The sequence below is a fragment of the Salvelinus alpinus genome, chromosome 15 (genome assembly GCF_045679555.1).
Source record: "Salvelinus alpinus chromosome 15, SLU_Salpinus.1, whole genome shotgun sequence".
In the NCBI taxonomy this organism is placed as follows: domain Eukaryota; kingdom Metazoa; phylum Chordata; class Actinopteri; order Salmoniformes; family Salmonidae; genus Salvelinus; species Salvelinus alpinus.
The window spans coordinates 22,678,360-22,699,197 of NC_092100.1; the positions used below are offsets into that span (position 1 = coordinate 22,678,360).

The window sequence follows — 20,838 nt, forward strand, 5'->3', positions numbered from 1 at the left end:
TCTGGGGCTCCATGCAAGATCTCACCTCGTGGGGCATCAATGATCATGAAGAAGGTGAGGGATCAGCCCAGAACTACACGGCAGGACCTGGTCAATGACCTGAAGAGAGCTGGGACCACAATCTCAAAGAAAACCATTAGTAACACACCACGCCGTCATGGATTAAAATCCTGCAGTGCACGCAAGGTCCCCCTGCTCAAGCCAGTGCATGTCCAGGCCCGTCTGAAGTTTGCCAATGACCATCTGGATGATCCAGAGGAGGAATGGGAGAAGGTCATGTGGTCTGATGAGACAAAAATAGAGCTTTTTGGTCTAAACTCCACTCGCCGTGTTTGGAGGAAGAAGAAGGATGAGTACAACCCCAAGAACACCATCCCAACCGTGAAGCATGGAGGTGGAAACATCATTCTTTGGGGATGCTTTTCTGCAAAGGGGACAGGACGACTGCACTGTATTGAGGGAAGGATGGATTTGGCCATGTATTGCGAGATCTTGGCCAACAACCTCCTTCCCTCAGTAAGAGCATTGAAGATGGGTCGTGGCTGGGTCTTCCAGCATGACAACGACCCGAAACACACAGCCAGGGCAACTAAGGAGTGGCTCCGTAAGAAGCATTTCAAGGTCCTGGAGTGGCCTAGACAGTCTCCAGACCTGAACCCAATAGAAAATCTTTGGAGGGAGCTGAAAGTCCGTATTGCCCAGCGACAGCCCCGAAACCTGAAGGATCTGGAGAAGGTCTGTATGGAGGAGTGGGCCAAAATCCCTGCTGCAGTGTGTGCAAACCTGGTCAAGAACTACAGGAAACGTATGAACTCTGTAATTGCAAACTAAGGTTTCTGTACCAAATATTAAGTTCTGCTTTTCTGATGTATCAAATACTTATGTCATGCAATAAAATGCAAATTAAATACTTAAAAATTATACAATGTGATTTTCTGGATTTTTGTTTTAGATTCTGTCTCTCACAGTTGAAGTGTACCTATGATAAAAATGACAGACCTCTACATGCTTTGTAAGTAGGAAAACCTGCAAAATCGGCGGTGTATCAAATACTTGTTCTCCCCACTGTATATACAAAAGTATGTGGACTCCCTTGCTGACAGGTATATATAATCGTGCAAACAGCCATGCAATCTAAATTGACAAACATTGGCAGTAGAACGGCCTTACTGAAGGGCTCAGTGACTTTCAACGTGGAACCGTCATAGGATGCAACCTTAACAACAAGTCAGTTTGTCAAATTTCTGCCCTGCTAGAGCTGCCCTGGTCAACTGTAATTGCTTTTATTGTGAAGGGGAAGTCTAGGAGCAACAACGGCTCAGCAGCGTAATGGTAGGCCACTCTAGCTCAAAGAACGGGACGGCTAAGTGCTGAAGCCCGTAGCGCCTTAAAATCGTCTGTCCTCGGTTGCCACACCCACTCCCGAGTTCCAAACTGCCTTTGGAAGCAACATCAGCACAATAACTGTTTCTTTGGGACCTTTATGAAATGGGCTTCCATGGCCGAGCAGCCGCACAAAAGCCTAAGATTGTCAGGCGGTGGGTGTAGCTGGTGTATGAAGTCAGGCGCAGGAGAGATAAGTGAACAACGCACTTTAATAAAGGCAAATGCACAAAGTAACAAACCCAATGTGCGAACAAAATAACGGTTGCCACTAAAAGGGTAAAACAGCACCCGGGAATAAACCAGACGGAAACGTACCGACCTAACAATAAACAATCACACTTAAAGACATGGGGGAAACAGAGGGCTAAATACACAACACATAATGAGGGAAATGAAACCAGGTGTGTGGGAAAACCAGACAACACAAATGGAAAATGAAAAATGGATCAGCGATGGCTAGAAGACCGCCGACGTCGACCGCCGAACACTGCCTGAATAAGGAGAGGCATCGACTTCGGTAGAAGTCGTGACAAAGATGTATTTGACATTTTTTTAATGTTTTATTTAACCTTTATTTAACTAGGCAAGTCAGTTCAGAACAAATTCTAATTTACAATGACGGCGTACACCAGCCAAACCTGGACGACGCTGGGCCAATTTTGCGTGGCCCTATGGGACTCCCAATCACGGCCTGTTGATACAGCCTGGATCACCATGTGCAATGCGAAGCATCAGCTGGAGTGGTGTAAAGCTCGCCGCCATTGGACTCTGGAGCTGTGGAAACGCCTTCTCTGGAGTGATGAATCACACTTCACCATCTGGCAGTCCAACGGACAAATCTGGGTTTGGCGGATGCCAGGAGAACGCTGTCTGCCCGAATGCATAGTGACAACTGTAAAGTTTGGTGGAGGAAGTGGTGGTCTGGGGCTATTTTTCATGGTTCGGGCTAGGCGTCTTAGTTTCAGTGAAGGGAAATCTTAACGCTACAGCATACAATCACATTCTACACAATTCTGTACTTCAAAATTTGTGGCAATAGCCTTCCCTTTCCTGTTTCAGCATGAAAATGCCCCCATGCACAAAGCGAGGTCCGTACAGAAATGGTTTGTCGAGATCGGTGTGGAAGAACTTGACTGGCCTGTACAGAGCACTGACCTCAACCCCATCAAACACCTTTGGGATGAATTGGAACGCAGACTGTGAGCCAGGCCTAATTGCCCAACATCAGTGCTCGACCTCACTAATGCTCTTGTGGCTGAATGGAAGCAAGTCCCCATCTTGTGGAATGCCTTCCCAGAAGAGTGAAGGCTGTTATAGCAGCAAAGGGGGAACCAACTCCATATTAATGCCCATGATTTTGGAATGAGATGTTTGATGAGCAGTTGTCCACATACTCTTGGTCATTTAGTGTATGTCACCCTTTGTTCTTGTAGCAAAGATTTAGAATCAATTCACCATCCAGCGCTACTCTCATAAGACCCCCTCTCTCTTCTCGGCTCCCCTAGTTAGAGTAAGCAGAGAGGGTACTTGTCAGATGGATAAAGCAACATCAGCATCTTTACTGGCGTGATATGCACAGCAAACAGCAACAGAGAACATTTGCTCAAAATGAAAACAGTGATACAACAGTTTCCACTTGCACTCAAACTCATGATATACCCCAGTGACTTACTGTACTTTTACTGTACTGTTATTACAATGAGTAATAGCCCGTCAATTTCTACACTTTTGAATGCACGATTGAATTGCCAATTGATCCACATCATCATTCCTACAATAGAAGCCAACAGATGACTTTGATATGAATTAAATTAATATATTTGTGTGATTTTTTGTTGTTGTTGCTGTGATAACCAGTTAAGGTGGATATTTTGTATAATCTTCCATCTCCCCTGATCCAACAGTTGATGAAGAATGCCATTGTGGGAGTCAACTGTTGTTACCTGAACCTTACCTGGAGTTGAAGTTCAGGTTTCCTGAGTTCCTCCACCTTAACTGCCTCTCTGTCCCCTAACCTGCTTCTCCACTCTGCTCTCTAGGTTCTACTGGGATTTCACCATGTTGATGTTCATGGTGGGCAACCTCATCATCATCCCCGTGGGGATCACCTTCTTCAAGGACGAGACCACCGCGCCCTGGATCATCTTCAACGTGGTCTCTGACACCTTCTTCCTCATGGACCTGGTCCTCAACTTCCGCACAGGCATCGTTTTAGAGGACAACACTGAGATCATCCTGGACCCCAAGAAGATCAAGAGGACGTACCTGAAGACCTGGTTTGTGGTGGACTTTATCTCCTCCATCCCTGTGGATTATATCTTCTTGATCGTGGAGAATGGGATTGACTCTGAGGTGTATAAAACAGCCAGAGCCCTGAGGATCGTGCGCTTTACCAAGATCCTCAGTCTGCTGAGGCTGCTCAGGCTGTCCAGGTTAATTCGCTATGTCCACCAATGGGAAGAGGTAAGCTGGGCTCTAGAACTTACTTTGTCCAATAGCAGGAGGAAATGGGATTTGCAATAATTTTCTATAATTTACACAGGCCAATAGACGTGTGGGTTGTTATTAAGCAACAAAATCATTGTTATTAAGCAACAAAATCGTTGTGTGCGCAAATTCAGGGCAAAACAACTGTGAACTCAAAATAATTAATGACAACATGTAACAACATGCATGAGCATTATTTTCGGAACGTTGTCAGGCAACCCGTCTATGAGAGGCTACACACTATGGGTCAAGTACTTGCATTGACCAATGGAAAGAGGGGGTAGGATGGACAAGGCATAGGCCAGAATCCCTTTTATAATACAATTTCAAGGCAGCAGTAGCAAGAATAAAACACAGTGAGTCAGATTGAACATCATCAACCCATCCTATTTCTGGGAAGTGTTTTTCCAATAATAGGTTAGTCTCACTATCACAGGCCTTCAACACTGTTGTCTCTGTATCTGAAGTGATGTATATCAGCAGGATGCTGAGATTCACATCTTTGCTTTCTCAGCGGTCAGCGGTCATCATCACAGCATTGGACCATGGAGTGCAGCCAGTCACATATAGCGACAACATGAAAGACAGCAGTTCATGTTCAAAGGAAAAGAACATGAAAACAGCATACCCACAACAAAGACGGTTTTGAATGAATTCCTGTGATCAGCAGCTGTCCAGACAAGCAGTATGGCTTATTAATCACACAGTCTCGCTGTCTTCATGTATATTTCCTGTCTTAGATCAAAACCAAACATCCCATTTGATCAGCATGTGTGTTTATTGACTGTCTTGAATCTGAGGTGTGAATGTTAATGAGATGTGATTAAGTGGACTGCCTAATACAGCACAGAGGAACTTCTAATGGTGTGTCTTCATAGACAAACATCTCTATTACACATATCTGACAGGAATAAGTAACGTTTCCATTCTACACTGGATAATCTATTTATATTAAGGATACAGTGCATTCGAAAAGTATTCAGACCCCTTCCCTTTTTCCACAATTTGTTACGTTACAGCCTTATTCTAAAATTGCTTAAATATTTTTTTATCCTCATCAATCTGCACACAATACCCCAATAATGACAAAGCGAAAATAGGTTTTAAGAAATGTTTGTACATGATTGATTGTACATGATTTGGAAAGGCACAAACATGTCTATATAAGGTCCCACAGTTGACAGTGCATTTCAGAGCATAAAACCAAGCCATGAGGTTAAAGGAATTGTCCGTAGAGCTCCGAGATAGGATTGTGTCGAGGCACAGATCTGGGGAAGTGTACCAAAAAATGTCTGCAGCATTGAAGGTCCCCAAGAACACTCCATCATTCTTAAATGGAAGAAGTTTGGAACCACCAAGACTCTTCCTAGAGCCAGCTGGCCGGCCAAACTAAGCAATCGGGGGAGAAGGGTCTTGGTCAGGGAGGTGACCAAGTACCCGATGGTCCCTCTGACAGAGCTCCAGAGTTCTTCTGTGGAGATGTTAGAACCTTCCAGAAGGACAACCATCTCTGCAGCACTCCACCAATCAGGCCTTTATGGTAGAGTGGCCAGACGGAAGCCATTCCTCAGTAAAAGGCAAATGACTGCCCTCTTGGAGTTTGCCAAAAGGCACCTAAAGGACTCTCAGACCATGAGAAACAAGATTCTCTGGTCTGATGAAACCAAGACTAAACTCTTTGGCCTGAATGCCAAGCATCACATCTGGGGGAAACCTGACACCAACACTACGGTGAAGCATGGTGGTGGCAGCATCATGCTGTGGGGATGTTTTTCAGCGGCAGGGACTGGGAGACTAGTCAGGATCGAGGGAAAGATGAACGGAGCAAAGTACAGAGAGATCCTTGATGAAAACCTGCACCAGAGTGCTCAGGACCTCAGACTGGGGCGAAGGTTCACCTTCCAACAGGACAACAGCAGTGCTTCTTCTCTGATTGATTTAGAGATTCAAGGGGCTATCATCGTTAAATAATATAAGTGATTTTATTTAACCTTTATTTAATTGGCAAGTCAGTTAAGAACAAATTCTTATTTACAATGACATCCTACCAAAAGGCAAAAGGCCTCCGACGGGGCGGGGGCTCAGATAATTAAAAAATATAAAAATAAATATAGGACAAAACACACAGCACGACAAGAGAGACAACACAACACTACATAAAGAAAAGCCTAAGACAACAACATAGCATGGCAGCAACACATGACAACACAGCATGGGAGCAACACAACATGACAACAACATGGTAGCAACACAACATGGCTGCAGCACAACATGGTAGCAGCACAAAAAAGGGTACAAACATTATTGGGCACAGACAACAGCACAAAGGGCAAGAATTTAGAGACAACAATACATCACATGCAAAGCAGCCACAACTGTCAGTAAGAGTGTCCATGACTGAGTCTTTGAATGAAGAGATTGAGATAAAACTGTTCAGTTTGAGTGTTTGTTGCAGCTCGTTCCAGTCGCTAGCTGCAGCGAACTGAAAAGACGAGCGACCGAAGGATGTGTGTGCTTTGGGGACCTTTAACAGAATGTGACTGGCAGAATGGGTGTTGTTTGTGAAAGATGACGGCTGCAGTAGATATCTCAGATAGTGGGGAGTGAGGCCTAAGAGGGTACCGTCTTGCCATACTCCCAAGTACTTGTATGAGGTGACTACCTCAAGCTCTAAACCCTCAAAGGTAGTAATCACACCTGTGGGGAGAGTGGCATTCTTCTTACCAAACCACATGACCTTAGCCTAGTGGTTAGAGCATTGGGCCAGTAACTGAAAGGTTGCTGGCTTGAATCCCTGAGCTGCAAGGTAAAAATCTGTCATTCTGCCCCTGAGCAAGGCAGTTAACTCACTGTTCCCCGGGCGCCGAAGACATGGATGTCGATTAAGGCAGCCCCCTGCACCTCTCTGATTCAGAGGGCTTGGGTTAAATGCGGAAGACACATTTCAGTTGAAGGCATTCAGTTGTACAACTGACTAGGTATCTCCCTTCCCTTTGTTTTGGAGGTGTTCAGAACAAGGTTAAGGGCTTAAGCTTAAGCTTTGTTGTAGAGCGTTTCACACAAAATCCGGGGAGGGGCCAGCTGAGTATAAGACTGTATCATCTGCATATAAATGGATGCGAGAGCTTCCTACTGCCTGAGCTATGTTGTTGATGTAAATTGAGAAGTGCGTGGGACCTAGGATCGAGCCTTGGGGTACACCCAATGGTGACAGGCAGTGGCTGAGACAGCAGATGTTTTGACTTTATACACTGCACTCTTTGAGAGAGGTAGTTAGCAAACCAGGCCAAAGAGCCCGCAGAGAAACTAATACTCCTTAGCTGGCCCACAAGAATGGAATGGTCTACCGTATCTAAAGCTTTGGCCAATTCAATAAAAATAGCAGCACAACATTGCTTAGAATCAAGGGCAATGGGGACATCATTAAGGACCTTTAAGGTTGCAGTGACACATCCATAACCTGAGCGGAAACCAGATTGCATACCAGAGAGAATACTATAGACATCAAGAAAGCCAGTCTGTTGATTATTGACAAGTTTTTTCAACACTTTTGATAAACAGGGCAAAATAGAAATACGCCTATAACAGTTCGGATCAGCTTGGTCTCCCCCTTTAAATAAAGGACCAACCGTGGCTGCCTTTCAAGCAATGGGAATCTCCCCAGAGAGGAGAGACAGGTTGAAAAGGGCAGAGATAGGCTTGGGAATGATAGGGGCAGCAACCTTAAAGAAGAAAAGGTCTAAACCATCTGACCCAGATGTTTTTTTTAGGTCGTTTAAGGAGCTCCTTTAGCACCTTGGACTCAGTGACCGCCTGCAGGGAGAAACTTTTCAGCGGGGCAGTGGAAAAAGAGGGAGGAGCATCCGGGATGCTTCTTGTCAGTAACAACCACATCGTCAACTTCAAGGGATATGGGCGGCTGTGAGGAGGAGGGTTTATTCTCCAGGTCTTTAACCGTTTTCCCGAACTTCTTGGGGTTAGACCCACAGAGAGAGAACTGCTCCTTAAAGTAACTAACTTTGGCCTTCCGGATAGCCTAAGTGCACTTATTTCTCATTTGCCTGAACGAGAGCCTGAGTATGCGTGTGCAGAGCCTTTCGCCAAATGCAATTCTTGAGATGGAGTAACTCTGAAAGATCACGGTCGAACCAGGGGCTGAACCTGTTTTTAATTCTCATTTTCTTTATGGGGTGTGAAATATAAAAAAAGAAGGTCCAAGTGTCTTCGACAGAGGGGATCAAGCTGATTCTATACCAATTTACAGAAGTCAGGTCATGAAGGAAGGCTTGCTCATTAAAGTTTTTTACCAAGCGTCTATGACAAATCAGGACAGGTTGTTTCACTGAGCAGCCATTACGAACACAGGATGTAAAACAGTGATCACTAAGGTCTTTACAGAAAACACCAGACTGATACCTATCAGGATTATTTGTGAGGATAACATCAAGGAGAGTAGCCTTTTCTGGGTGTTTGTGGTCATACCTTGTGGGATGGGAATAATCTGAGAAAGTTTCAGGGAGTCCCATTGCTTTAGGAGTTGGTCAGGTGGTTTATGCATGTCCCAGTTTAGGTCACCTAGCAGGACAAATCAATGAAGAGCTATTTGAAAGTTTAATGCTTAAAACCAGCAAATCAAATTGTTTGGAGACAGACTTGTTGGAGACAACCAAGCACTGAAGGTGATCCTTGGTAAAGATTGCCACTCCCCCACCTTTGGAAGATCTGTCTTGCCGAATAAGGTTATAACCAGAAAGGTTAACATCAGTATTCAAAACACTCTTCCTTAACCACGTCTCAGTAATGACCAACATATCTGGATTGGAGCTGTGAAACCACACTTTCAATTGATCAATTTTAGGTAATAAGCTTACAAGAGCAGAAATCAGTGAAGCAAATATCAGAGCACAAGTCAGAATTGGGGCTAGCAACAGTAGATGGGTCAGGGTGTACATGCACAATGTGAGAGAAAAATGAAGTATTTACTTTTTCATTTGATATTAATGGTTAACAATGAATATTTAACTAATAGTAAGACATTTCTGTCCTACTAATGCTGTGTTTTTATGGTCTCCACTCTAGTTCCCTGCAGCTAATCTGGGCATATGGTCACTAGAGATGACTTGAGCTGACAAATGAGTTAAAGACTGCATAGACAAGATGTGGTGGGTGTAACCGAGATAGAGATAGCCTGGAAGAGTTTTGAACAATCCCTCATTATCTGAAAATTATCCCTTGCATCTGGGAAACTAAGCCAGGGGGGGTTAAGACAACAACCCCCGTGCAGACATGACTAAGCATTCTTAGTGTCAGCTATGTATATATAGAACTCTGCATTTCTGTATAGGTTAGACTCTCGGCCCAACGCTCAAGGGTGTTGGGTCGACCAGCCTCATTATTGCAATCATTAATCGATATTGAATAAAGATGATTGTTTGATGAAATGACAAAGTCTCTCTCACTTGATTAGAATATTCCAACACAACATTTCCAGATATCATCAACAGTAATATAATCAAGGCACGGCAGAGGACAGGGAGAGCTCTGCAGTGTTGATTTATGACATTTGAATGTGCATTAGATGGCAACAGGATCATATTGTACAGCAATTTCATCAGGTGTTGATGCAAAGCATTGAATATTTAATTAATGTACTTCAAAATGAATTTTCTAACTTTGCTCCAGAAACATTTGACTGCAGGGCACTCCCACATCATATGCAGGAATGTGCCTACCTGATTTAGGGGACAGAGTGCACAGTTAGGAGTTGGGGCCAATTTCATGATAAAACCTTTCCTTGGTGTTAAATACAGTAAAATGTATACATTGATGATTCGGATTACGGATTTTTCCATATTCTGTTCCAGTTAAATGGTTGTTCAGATTCAATTATATCTGTACCATACTTTTTTAATGGCTAGCACAGAATATGAGCTTTCCAAAAGTTGTTTATATATTGGAGTCATCAGGCCAGACTACCTGGCCTGATGACTCCTTGCTATCCCCAGTCCACCTGGCCGTACTGCTGCTCCAGGTTCAACTGTTCTGCCTGCGGCTATGGAACCCTGACCTGTTCACCAGATGTGCTACCTGTCCCAGACCAGCTGTTTTCAACTCTCTAGAGACAGCAGGAGCGGTAGAGATACTCTGAATGATTGGCTATGAAAAGCCAACTGACATTTACTCCTGAGGTGCTGACCTGTTGCACCCTCGACACCCACTGTGATTATTATTATTTGACCCTGCTGGTCATCTATGAACATTTGAACATCTTGGCCATGTTCTGTTATAATCTCCACCCGGCACAGCCAGAAGAGGACTGGCCACCCCTCATAGCCTGGTTCCTCTATTGGTTTCTTCCTAGGTTCTGGCCTTTCTAGGGAGTTTTTCCTAGCCACCGTGGTTCTACACCTGCATTGCTTGCTGTTTGTGGTTTTAGACTGGGTTTCTGTACAGCACTTTGTGACATCAGCTGATGTAAGAAGGGCTTTATAAATACATTTGATTGATTGATTGATATTATAGAGCTCATTACTGTCGGCAGCCCAGATAATTTATCTATGAATCCCATCATTAGATGGTTCGGTAGTTGGGTTTCCCAAGGGACTCCATAGGCCAGCATAGCTTACCTACACTACATGACCAAAAGTATGTGGACTCCTGCTGGTTGAACATCTCATTCCAAAGTCATGGGCATTAATATGAAGTTGGTCCCTCCTTTGCAGCTATAAAAGCTTCCACTCTTCTGGGAAGGCTTTCCACTAGATGTTGGAACAGTGCTGCAGGGACTTGCTTCCATTCAGCCACAAGAGCATTACTGAGGTCAGGCAGTGATGTTGGGCGATTAGGTCTGGCTCGCAGTCGGTTTTCCAATTTATCCCAAAGGTGTTCAATGGGGTTGAGGTCAGGGCTCTATGCAGACCAGTCAAGTTCTTCAACACCGATCTCGACAAACCATTTCTGTATGGACCTCGCTTTGTGCACAGGGACATTGTCATGCTGGAACAGGAAATGACCTTCCCCAAACTGTTGCCACAAAGTTGGAAGCACAGAATCGTCTAGAATGTCATTGTATGCTGTAGCATTAAGATTTCCCTTCACTGGAACTAAGGAGCCTGAACCATTAAAAACAGCCCCAGACCACCACTTCCTCCACCAAACTTTACAGTTGGCACTATGCATTCAGGCAGGCAGCGTTCTCAGATTTGTCCGTTGGACTGCCAGATAGGCAGTGGAGATTGCATGGCTGTGTGCTTGATTTTATCATATTGTACAGCAACAGGTGTGGCTGAAATAGCCCAATCCACGAATTTGAGGGGGTGTCAAACTTCCTTTTGTATATATAGTGTATGTTGTAAATATAGAAAAAAGGAGTTGCCTGGTAATGTGAATGTATCTTTCAAATCTTGGGATGTTCTCAAACCATTACTGTCCTTTATATTGGCAAGGGTATGGATTGCACATTTGGACCATTGGGGGGATGCAAAAGGCCACCCTCGAGATTGCAAAGCATTATTGTGTAATATTTCAGTATGAGCATGCCATTTTGATTCCCAGTTACATTGTTTTTTAATTTTGTGCCAAATATAAATTGTGTGAGCAATAATAGGACCACAGCTTAGTTTACATTGTTTAAGGGATATACAGTATGGCTGAGGGTTTTGCATATAGTATTTTAATCATATTAATGAAATTGGAGCCAATACCCATATGTTCCAAGACAGACCAAGAGGTACGACCATTCTAGTCTATCGAAAGCTTTTTCTGCATCAAGAGATACAGCCCAAGGAGCTGTTGTTTCTGATGAAGCATCTAAGATATGTAATAGTCGACAGAGGTTATCCGACTATAAACACTTTATAACAAACCCGCTTGGTCTGTGTGGCCTAATTGGGGTAAGTCTCGAGATGACAACATTTTGGAAAACAGTTTATTATCTGTATTTGTCTAAGATAGGGGGTGATAGTGAGAACACTGGGTGGTATCCTTACCTTTTTTTATGAAAGTGAAATTACTGCTCTACAGACAATCACGGATTACAAAGGGAAAACCAGTCAGTTAGCAGAAACCGACGTCTTGCTCCCAGACAAGCTAAACACCTTCTTCGCTGCTTTGAGGATAGCACAGTGCCATCAATGTGGCCCTCTCCCAAGGACTGTGGGCTCTCCTTCAATGTGTCCGACGTGAGTAAGACATTTAAGCGTGTTAACCATCGCATGGCTGCCGTCCCATATGGCATCCCTAGCTGGCTGGAGTGTTTACGGACATATTCAATCTCTCCTTATCCCAGTCTGCTGGGATAAGGAAACACTGAACTAACTTACTATCACCCTGTAGCACTCCCTTCTGTCATCATGAAGTGCTTTTAGAGGCTAGTTAACCTCTACTTCATCACCATCCCTGATCCGGGAGCATCCTCATCAGTAAAAAGCTGACTAGCATAGCCTAGCATAGCGCCACAAGTAAATACTAGCATATAAATATTATGAAATCACAAGTCCAATACAGCAAATGAAAGATACACATCTTGTGAATCCAGCCATCATTTCCGATTTTTTAAATGTTTTACAGCGAAAACACAATATGTATTTCTATTAGCTAACCACAATAGCAAAAGACTCAACCGCATATTTTCACCATTTTTTTACCGTATAGGTAGCTATCACAAAACCGACCAAATAAAGATATAATTAGTCACTAACCAAGAAACAACTTCATCAGATGACAGTCTTATAACATGTTATACAATAAATCTATGTTTTGTTCGAAAATGTGCATATTTGAGGTATAAATCATAGTTTTACATTGCAGCTACAATCACAAATAACACCGAAGCAGCAAGAATAATTACAGAGAGCAACGTGAAATACCTAAATACTCATCATAAAACATTTATGAAAAATAGATGGTGTACAGCAAATGAAAGATAAACATCTTGTGAATCCAGCCAATATTTCAGATTTTTTAAGTGTTTTACAGCGAAAACACAATATAGCATTATATTAGCTTACCACAATAGTCAAACACACAACCGCATTTATTCACCGCATAGATAGCATTCGCAAAAACCAGCAAAGATATAAAATTATTCACTAACCTTGACCAACTTCATCAGATGACAGTCTTATAACATCATGTTACACAATACACTTATGTTTTGTTCGAAAATGTGCATATTTCGAGCTGCAAACCGTGGTTATACGTTGTGAATATGTAGCATTGATTCACCAAATTATCCGGAGATATTTTGGACAGTCACCTAATCTGACCAAAGAACTCCTCATAAACTTTACTAAAAAATACATGTTGGACAGCAAATGAAAGATACACTAGTTCTTAATGCAATCGCCGTGTTAGATTTAAAAAAACATCTTTACCATAACAAACAGCTTACGTTATAGCGAGACAGCGCCCGCAAAAAGGAAGGAAAATAGGACTAAACATTTTCCACAGAAATACGAAATAACATCATAAATGGTTCTTACTTTTGCTGAGCTTCCATCAGAATCTTGTACAAGGAGTCCTTTGTCCAGAATAAATCGTTGTTTGGTTTTAGAATGTCCTCTTCTCCTGTCGAATTAGCAACCTTAGCTAGCCAAGTGGCGCGAAGATGTCCATCTTCACCTAACGCAGAGAACGGAAAACTCCAAAACTCCCGATAAACGTTGAATAATCTGATAAAACTATATTGAAAAAACATACTTTACGATGATATTATCACATGTATCAAATAAAATCAAAGCCGGAGATATTAGCCGTCTATACCGAACGCTTTTCAGAAGCCAATGCTGATGTCCTTCCCGCGCCTTGGTAGACAAAGGAAATTGTGGTCACGTCATTCCAAGAGCTCTTGTTCGACCTCAGATCAAGCTAGACACCCCATTCCACCTCCCACTGCCTGTTGACATCTAGTGGAAGGCGTATGAAGTGCATGTATATCCATAGATTTCAAGCAATTGAATAGGAAGGCCCTGGAACAGAGCCTGTTCAGGAAGTTTGCTGCAAAATGAGTTCTGTTTTACTCACAGATATAATTCAAACAGTTTTAGAAACTTGAGAGTGTTTTCTATCCAATAGTAATAATAATACCAATGTAAGAATACCAATGTAAGAATGCTGTTCATTGACTATAGCTCAGCATTCAACACCAAAGTACCCTCCAAGCTCATCATCGAGCTCGGGGCCCTGGGTTTGAACCCCGCCCTGTGCAACTGGGCCCAGGACTTTCTGACGGGCCGCCCCCAAGTGGTGAAGGTAGGAAACAACACCTCCCCTTCACTGATCCTCAACACTGGGGCCCCACAAGGGTGCGTACTCAGCCCCCTCCTGTACTCCCTGTTCACCCATGACTGTGTGACCACACACGTCTCCAACTCAATCAACAAGTTGGGAGATGACACAACCATAGTAGGCCTGATTACCAACAATGAAGAGACAGCCTACAGGGAGGAGGTGAGGGACCTGGCGGAGTGGTGCCAGGAAAATAACCTCACACTCAACGTCAACAAAATGAAGGAGATGATCGTGGACTTCAGGAAAAAGCAGAGGGAGCACGCCTCTATCCACATTGGAAAGGTGGAAAGCTTTAATTTCCTCAGTGTACACATCATTGACCATCTGAAATGGTCCACCCACACAGACAGTGTAGTGAAGAAGGCACAACGGCGCCTCTTCAACCTCAGGAGGCTGAAGAAATTTGGCTTGGCCACTAAGACCCTTTTACAGATGCACAATTGAAAGCATCCTGTCGGGCTGTACCACTGCCTGGTATGGCAACTGCACCGCCTGCAACCGCAGGGCTCTCCAGAGGGTGGTGCGCTCTGCCCAACGCATCAACGGGGGCACACTGCCTGCCCTCCAGGACACCCACAGCACCCGATGTCACAGGAAGGCCAAAAAGATCATCAAGCCACGGCCTGTTCACCCCACTATCATCCAGAAGGCGAGGTCAGTACAGGTGCATCAAAGCTGGGACCGAGACACTGAAAAACAGCTTCTATCTCAAGGCCATCATACTGTTAAATAGCCATCACTAGCCGGCTACCACCCGATTACTCAACCCTGCACCTTAGAGGTTGCTGCCCTATATACATAGACATGGAATCACTGGTCACTTTAATAATGGAACACTAGTCACTTTAATAATGTTTACATACTGCTTTATTCATTTCATATGTATGTACTGTATTTTATTCTACTGTATATACAATGCTCAAAAAAATAAAGGGAACACTTAAACAACACAATGTAACTCCAAGTCAATCACACTTCTGTGAAATCAAACTGTCCACTTAGGAAGCAACACTGATTGACAATAAATTTCACATGCTGTTGTGCAAATGGAATAGACAACAGGTGGAAATTATAGGCAATTAGCAAGACACCCCCAATAAAGGAGTGGTTCTGCAGGTGGTGACCACAGACCACTTCTCAGTTCCTATGCTTCCTGGCTGATGTTTTGGTCACTTTTGAATGCTGGCGGTGCTTTCACTCTAGTGGTAGCATGAGACGGAGTCTACAACCCACACAAGTGGCTCAGGTAGTGCAGCTCATCCAGGATGGCACATCAATGCGAGCTGTGGCAAGAAGGTTTGCTGTGTCTGTTAGCGTAGTGTCCAGAGCATGGAGGCGCTACCAGGAGACGTGGAGGAGGCCGTAGGAGGGCAACAACCCAGCAGCAGGACCGCTACCCCCGCCTTTGTGCAAGGAGGAGCAAGAGGAGCACTGCCAGAGCCCTGCAAAATGACCTCCAGCAGGCCACAAATGTGCATGTGTCTGCTCAAACGGTCAGAAACAGACTCCATGAGGGTGGTATGAGGGCCCGACGTCCACAGGTGGGGGTTGTGCTTACAGCCCAACACCGTGCAGGACGTTTGGCATTTGCCAGAGAACACCAAGATTGGCAAATTCGCCACTGGCGCCCTGTGCTCTTCACAGATGAAAGCAGGTTCACACTGAGCACATGTGACAGACGTGACAGAGTCTGGAGACGCCGTGGAGAACGTTCTGCTGCCTGCAACATCCTCCAGCATGACCTGTTTGGCGGTGGGTCAGTCATGGTGTGGGGTGGAATTTCTTTGGGGGGCCGCACAGCCCTCCATGTGCTCGCCAGAGGTAGCCTGACTGCCATTAGGTACCGAGATGAGATCCTCAGACCCCTTGTGAGACCATATGCTGGTGCGGTTGGCCCTGGGTTCCTCCTAATGCAAGACAATGCTAGACCTCATGTGGCTGGAGTGTGTCAGCAGTTCCTGCAAGAGGAAGGTATTTATGCTATGGACTGGCCCGCCCGTTCCCCAGACCTGAATCCAATTGAGCACATCTGGGACATCATGTCTCGCTCCATCCACCAACGCCACGTTGCACCACAGACTGTCCAGGAGTTGGCGGATGCTTTAGTCCAGGTCTGGGAGGAGATCCCTCAGGAGACCATCCGCCACCTCATCAGGAGCATGCCCAGGCGTTGTAGGGAGGTCATACAGGCATGTGGAGGCCACACACACTACTGAGCCTCATTTTGACTTGTTTTAAGGACATTACATCAAAGTTGGATCAGCCTGTAGTGTGGTTTTCCACTTTAATTTTGAGTGTGACTCCAAATCCAGACCTCCATGGGTTGATACATTTGATTTCCATTGATAATTTTTGTGTGATTTTGTTGTCAGCACATTCAACTATGTAAAGAAAAAAGTATTTAATAAGAATATTTCATTCATTCAGATCTAGGATGTGTTATTTTAGTGTTCCCTTTATTTGTTTGAGCAGTGTATTTCTTAATTCCATTATTTTACTTTTAGATTTGTGTGCATTGTTGTGAATTGTTAGATATTACTGCACTGTTGGAGCTAGGAACACAAGCATCTCACTACACCCGCAATAACATCTGCTAAATATGTGTAAGTGACCAATAACATTTGATTTGATTTAATGCCACATTTCTGTTGATTTTGAAGAATAATGTGATGAATAGCTTACAAATCTTTGAACTGTCCTACTTTATCAATATAAAAAGGTAAAATACCTGTTAATGTTTTGTGGTCATTTGATAATTAGCAAATAAATGATCAAGCATTTGAAGCTTCAATCATGACCTCAAAAAAGTTATTAGTACTCAATTATTATCCTCGATTTATTTTTTATTTTTTTTACGATATATTTTTGTGTCCCTTGTTTGAGCATAGTACTTTGACATTTTGGAATTACCAATGAGGAGTTTGTAAACGCACCATATAAGAGCAGGGAATATACAATAACAGGAGGGAACAACACCAAAATAGAAGGGATCTAATTCTGCAGTACACAGGACTTGAAACACCATAATAGTGTTTTTAAACTTTTCCCAGCCTCTGGCAAGGTGTTGCACATCTCCTGATTATGTGGTGTGTGGTACCATGTCATGTTTCAGAACACCTCAGGATGAATGTTTCAGTACACCTTAAATCTGTCCCAATACCCTCACAACCATGTGTTTCAATACTCCAGCAAAGTTAAGGTGCTGTCTCCTTTAAGGTATTGGCAGCTCAGTTACCACTAGTTTTAGTGTTTTAGTGTTACAAAACACTACATTTTAACAGTGACAAGCCACTGCATTTATTTAGATATCTGTGTGCACTGCGGGTAAATTAAACACAAACAGAAACAGCTGTGCAGGCACCATGAAAAACACCCACATACAGTACCACCCAAACACAGGAAACACAGGGGCCTCGGTAATACAGGGAGTTTGTTTTTAATTGTAGGGCTTTTGAGACAAAGCTGGAAAGAGGTGATACAAAAGGATGCTTGCTTGGCCTTTTTCACTACAGATATTCCAATACAGTCACTTGGAGAAACAGCAAAAGGATACATTCCAGCCTTCTGTTGTGTAGCAGAGCAGGTTCTAATTTTGCATTCAGTTCTAAACGAACACTCACCATAATAGGACAAGGCTTGGTCTTGGAGAGGGAAGGAAGGAGGGAGGGAGGGAGAGGAGGAGGGATGGGTGGGTGGAGGAAGGGAAGGAAGGGAGAATGAGGGAGGATAGCTGTCTTATGTCTGATTGATTGAGATTTTTGACATTCCACACTTTCTCTTGATCATGTTATTTGGTGTGCTTCATTTCTCAAGGTAACAAATGAAAGTACAACAGCTGTGTGTTCAGAAAAGCAACTGTGCATAATCGGTATCGGTAAACTTACTTACTGAATTACAATAACTAATCCAATCATGAATCCAAATCCTGTCCATATCCTGTTGTAACCAGATAATGCAAATAATGTAATCTGGCTCCATCTTTTTAATTTTTTTATCATGTGTTCATTGTCTTTGTTAAAACTTCTTACGGCTGAGATCCCGTTAATGGGATCGATATGACAACAGCCAGTGAAAGTGCAGGGCGCCAAATTCAAAACAACAGAAATCTCATAATTAAAATTCCTCAGACATACAAGTATTTTACACCATTTTAAAGATAAACTTGTTGTTAATCCCACCACAGTGTCCGATTTCAAAAATACTTTACGACGAAAGCACACCAAACAATTATGTTAGGTCAGCACCTAGTCATAGAAAAACCAAGCCATTTTTCCAGCCAAAGAGAGGAGTCACAAAAAGCAGAAATAGAGATAAAATTAATCACTAATCTTTGATGATCTTCATCAGATGACACTCATAGGACTTCATGTTACACAATACATGTATGTTCTGTTCGATAAAGTTCATATTTATATCCAAAAATATGAGTTTACATTGGCGCGTTCTGTTCAGTAATGTTTTGCCTCCAAAACATCCGGTGATTTTGCAGAGCCACATCAATTTACAGAAATACTCATCATAAACATTGATAAAATATACAAGTATTACACATGGAACTTTAGATAAACTTCTCTTTAATGCAACTGCTGTGTCAGATTTAAAAAAAACTTTACGGAAAAAGCACACCATGCTATAATCTGAGTACGGCGCTCAGACACAAAAACAAGCCATACAGGTACCCGCCATGTTGTGGAGTCAACAGAAGTCATAAATAGCATTATAAATATTCACTTACCTTTGATGATCTTCATCAGAATGCACTCCCAGGAATCCCAGTTCCACAATAAATGTTTGTTTTGTTCGATATAGTCCATCACTTATGTCCAAATACCTCCATTTTGTTCGCACGTTCAGTCCAGTAATCCAAATTCATGACGCTCAGGTCAGACGAAAAGTCTAACAATTCCATTACAGTAGAAATGAAACATGTCAAAAACATGTAGAAACATGTCAAACGATGTATAGAATCAATCTTTAGGATGTTTTTAACATAACTCTTCAATAATGTTTCAACCAGAGAATTCCTTTGTCTTCAGAAATGCAATGGAAAGCAGGTCGCTCTCACGTGAGCGCGCATGTTCAGCTCATGCCAGACACCTGACTCAAAGAGCTCTCCTTCCCTCATTCTTCACAGTAGAAGCCTGAAACAAGGTTCTAAAGACTGTTGCCATCCATTGGAAGCCTTAGGAAGTGCAATATGACCAATATCCCACTGTATATTGGATAGGCAAACCTACAAACGTCTCACTTCCTGGTTGGATTTTTTTCTCAGGTTTTTGCCTGCCATATGAGTTCTGTTATGCTCACAGACATCATTCAAACAGTTTTAGAAACTTCAGAGTGTTTTCTATCCAAATCTACTAATAATATGCATATCTTAGCCTCTGAGCCTGAGTAGCAGGCAGTTTACTCTGGGCACCTTTTCATCCAAGCTACTCAATACTGCCACCCAGCCATAAGAAGTTAACGTAAGCTAAATCCATGTGAAATGGTGAATGAATGAGGTGTTACACACCACTCACTGACTGTCCTCTCTGTCTGTCCCTCTCGTGACAGATCTTCCATATGACCTATGACCTGGCCAGTGCAGTGATGCGTATCTTCAACCTGATTGGTATGATGTTGCTGCTGTGTCACTGGGATGGCTGTTTGCAGTTCCTGGTTCCCATGCTGCAGGATTTCCCCCAGGACTGCTGGGTCTCCCTTAACAAGATGGTGGTAAGTGCTGCTAATGCCACGTTCAAAACAACTGGGAACTCTGAAAAATATGAGGTCAAATCATGATGTCAGTGATCTTCAGGTCAGAAAGTGGCGCTCGCGAAAGAGGCCCAAGTTCCCGAGTTGGAATTCAGAGTTGGAATACCGCTCAAATCGATTTTTCCCAGTCGGAGTTCTCAGTTGTTTTGAACACACTAAAGTTGGATATCGAGGATTTCCGAGTTCCCCTTTCCCAGTTGTTTTGAACGTGGCATTAATACACACTCTAGAGCAGGAGTGTCAAACAAATTTTCCCCAGAGGGCCTCATTCTGTCTTCAACGAGGTCCGGAGGGCTGCACTGAAAATTGGTTACATTTCCTCGCGGTCAAAATTTGCTAAACACAGTCCCATATCAATAGTTTTTTAAATTTTCGCTCCCTGACTGTCTAGCTTTCATTTCTGTGATTATTGTGAGCTGGACACAGTCAAGAGACTCTATGAATTTAAGTAAGTATTGTAATTACTTCGTCACCATGGCCTATTTATTGCCTTAACTCCCTTATCTTACCTCATTTGCACTCACTGTATATAGACTTTTTGTTTTCTTTGTTCTACTGTATTATTGACTGTATGTTTTGTTTATTCCATGTGTAACTCTGTGTTGTTGTATGTGTCGAATTGCTATGCTTTATCTTGGCCAGGTCGCAGTTGCAAATGAGAACTTGTTCTCAACTAGCCTACCTGGTGAAATACAAGTCCACTATAATTTCTACACAGTTTCGATTTGGTTTTAGTAATTTAAAAGTATACTGAGTTTTGTTTTTCCCGCGTGCTGTATGTTTGACAACCCTGCTCTAGATTTTAGATCCATTCAGTAGTCTAGTGGCCTGTTCCCGTACACCAGACTGGACTCACTGGACATACGTTTGGTATTTTACGTTGATGTTTGCACCTCCGAAAGTATGATGTGTTACATT

At 43.1% G+C, this 20,838-nt stretch overlaps 1 protein-coding gene across 1 annotated transcript in view; it reads left to right on the forward strand.

Moving 5' to 3' along the window:
* The window catches only part of LOC139539744 (potassium/sodium hyperpolarization-activated cyclic nucleotide-gated channel 2-like), a 130,072-nt gene that overhangs the window by 32,666 nt on the left and 76,568 nt on the right, over window positions 1–20,838 (forward strand). Inside the window, exons 2-3 of the mRNA XM_071342980.1 lie at window positions 3,426–3,849; window positions 19,720–19,881. Of these exons, the coding sequence (XP_071199081.1) occupies window positions 3,426–3,849; window positions 19,720–19,881 (586 nt within the window). The remainder of the gene's footprint in view (window positions 1–3,425; window positions 3,850–19,719; window positions 19,882–20,838) is intronic.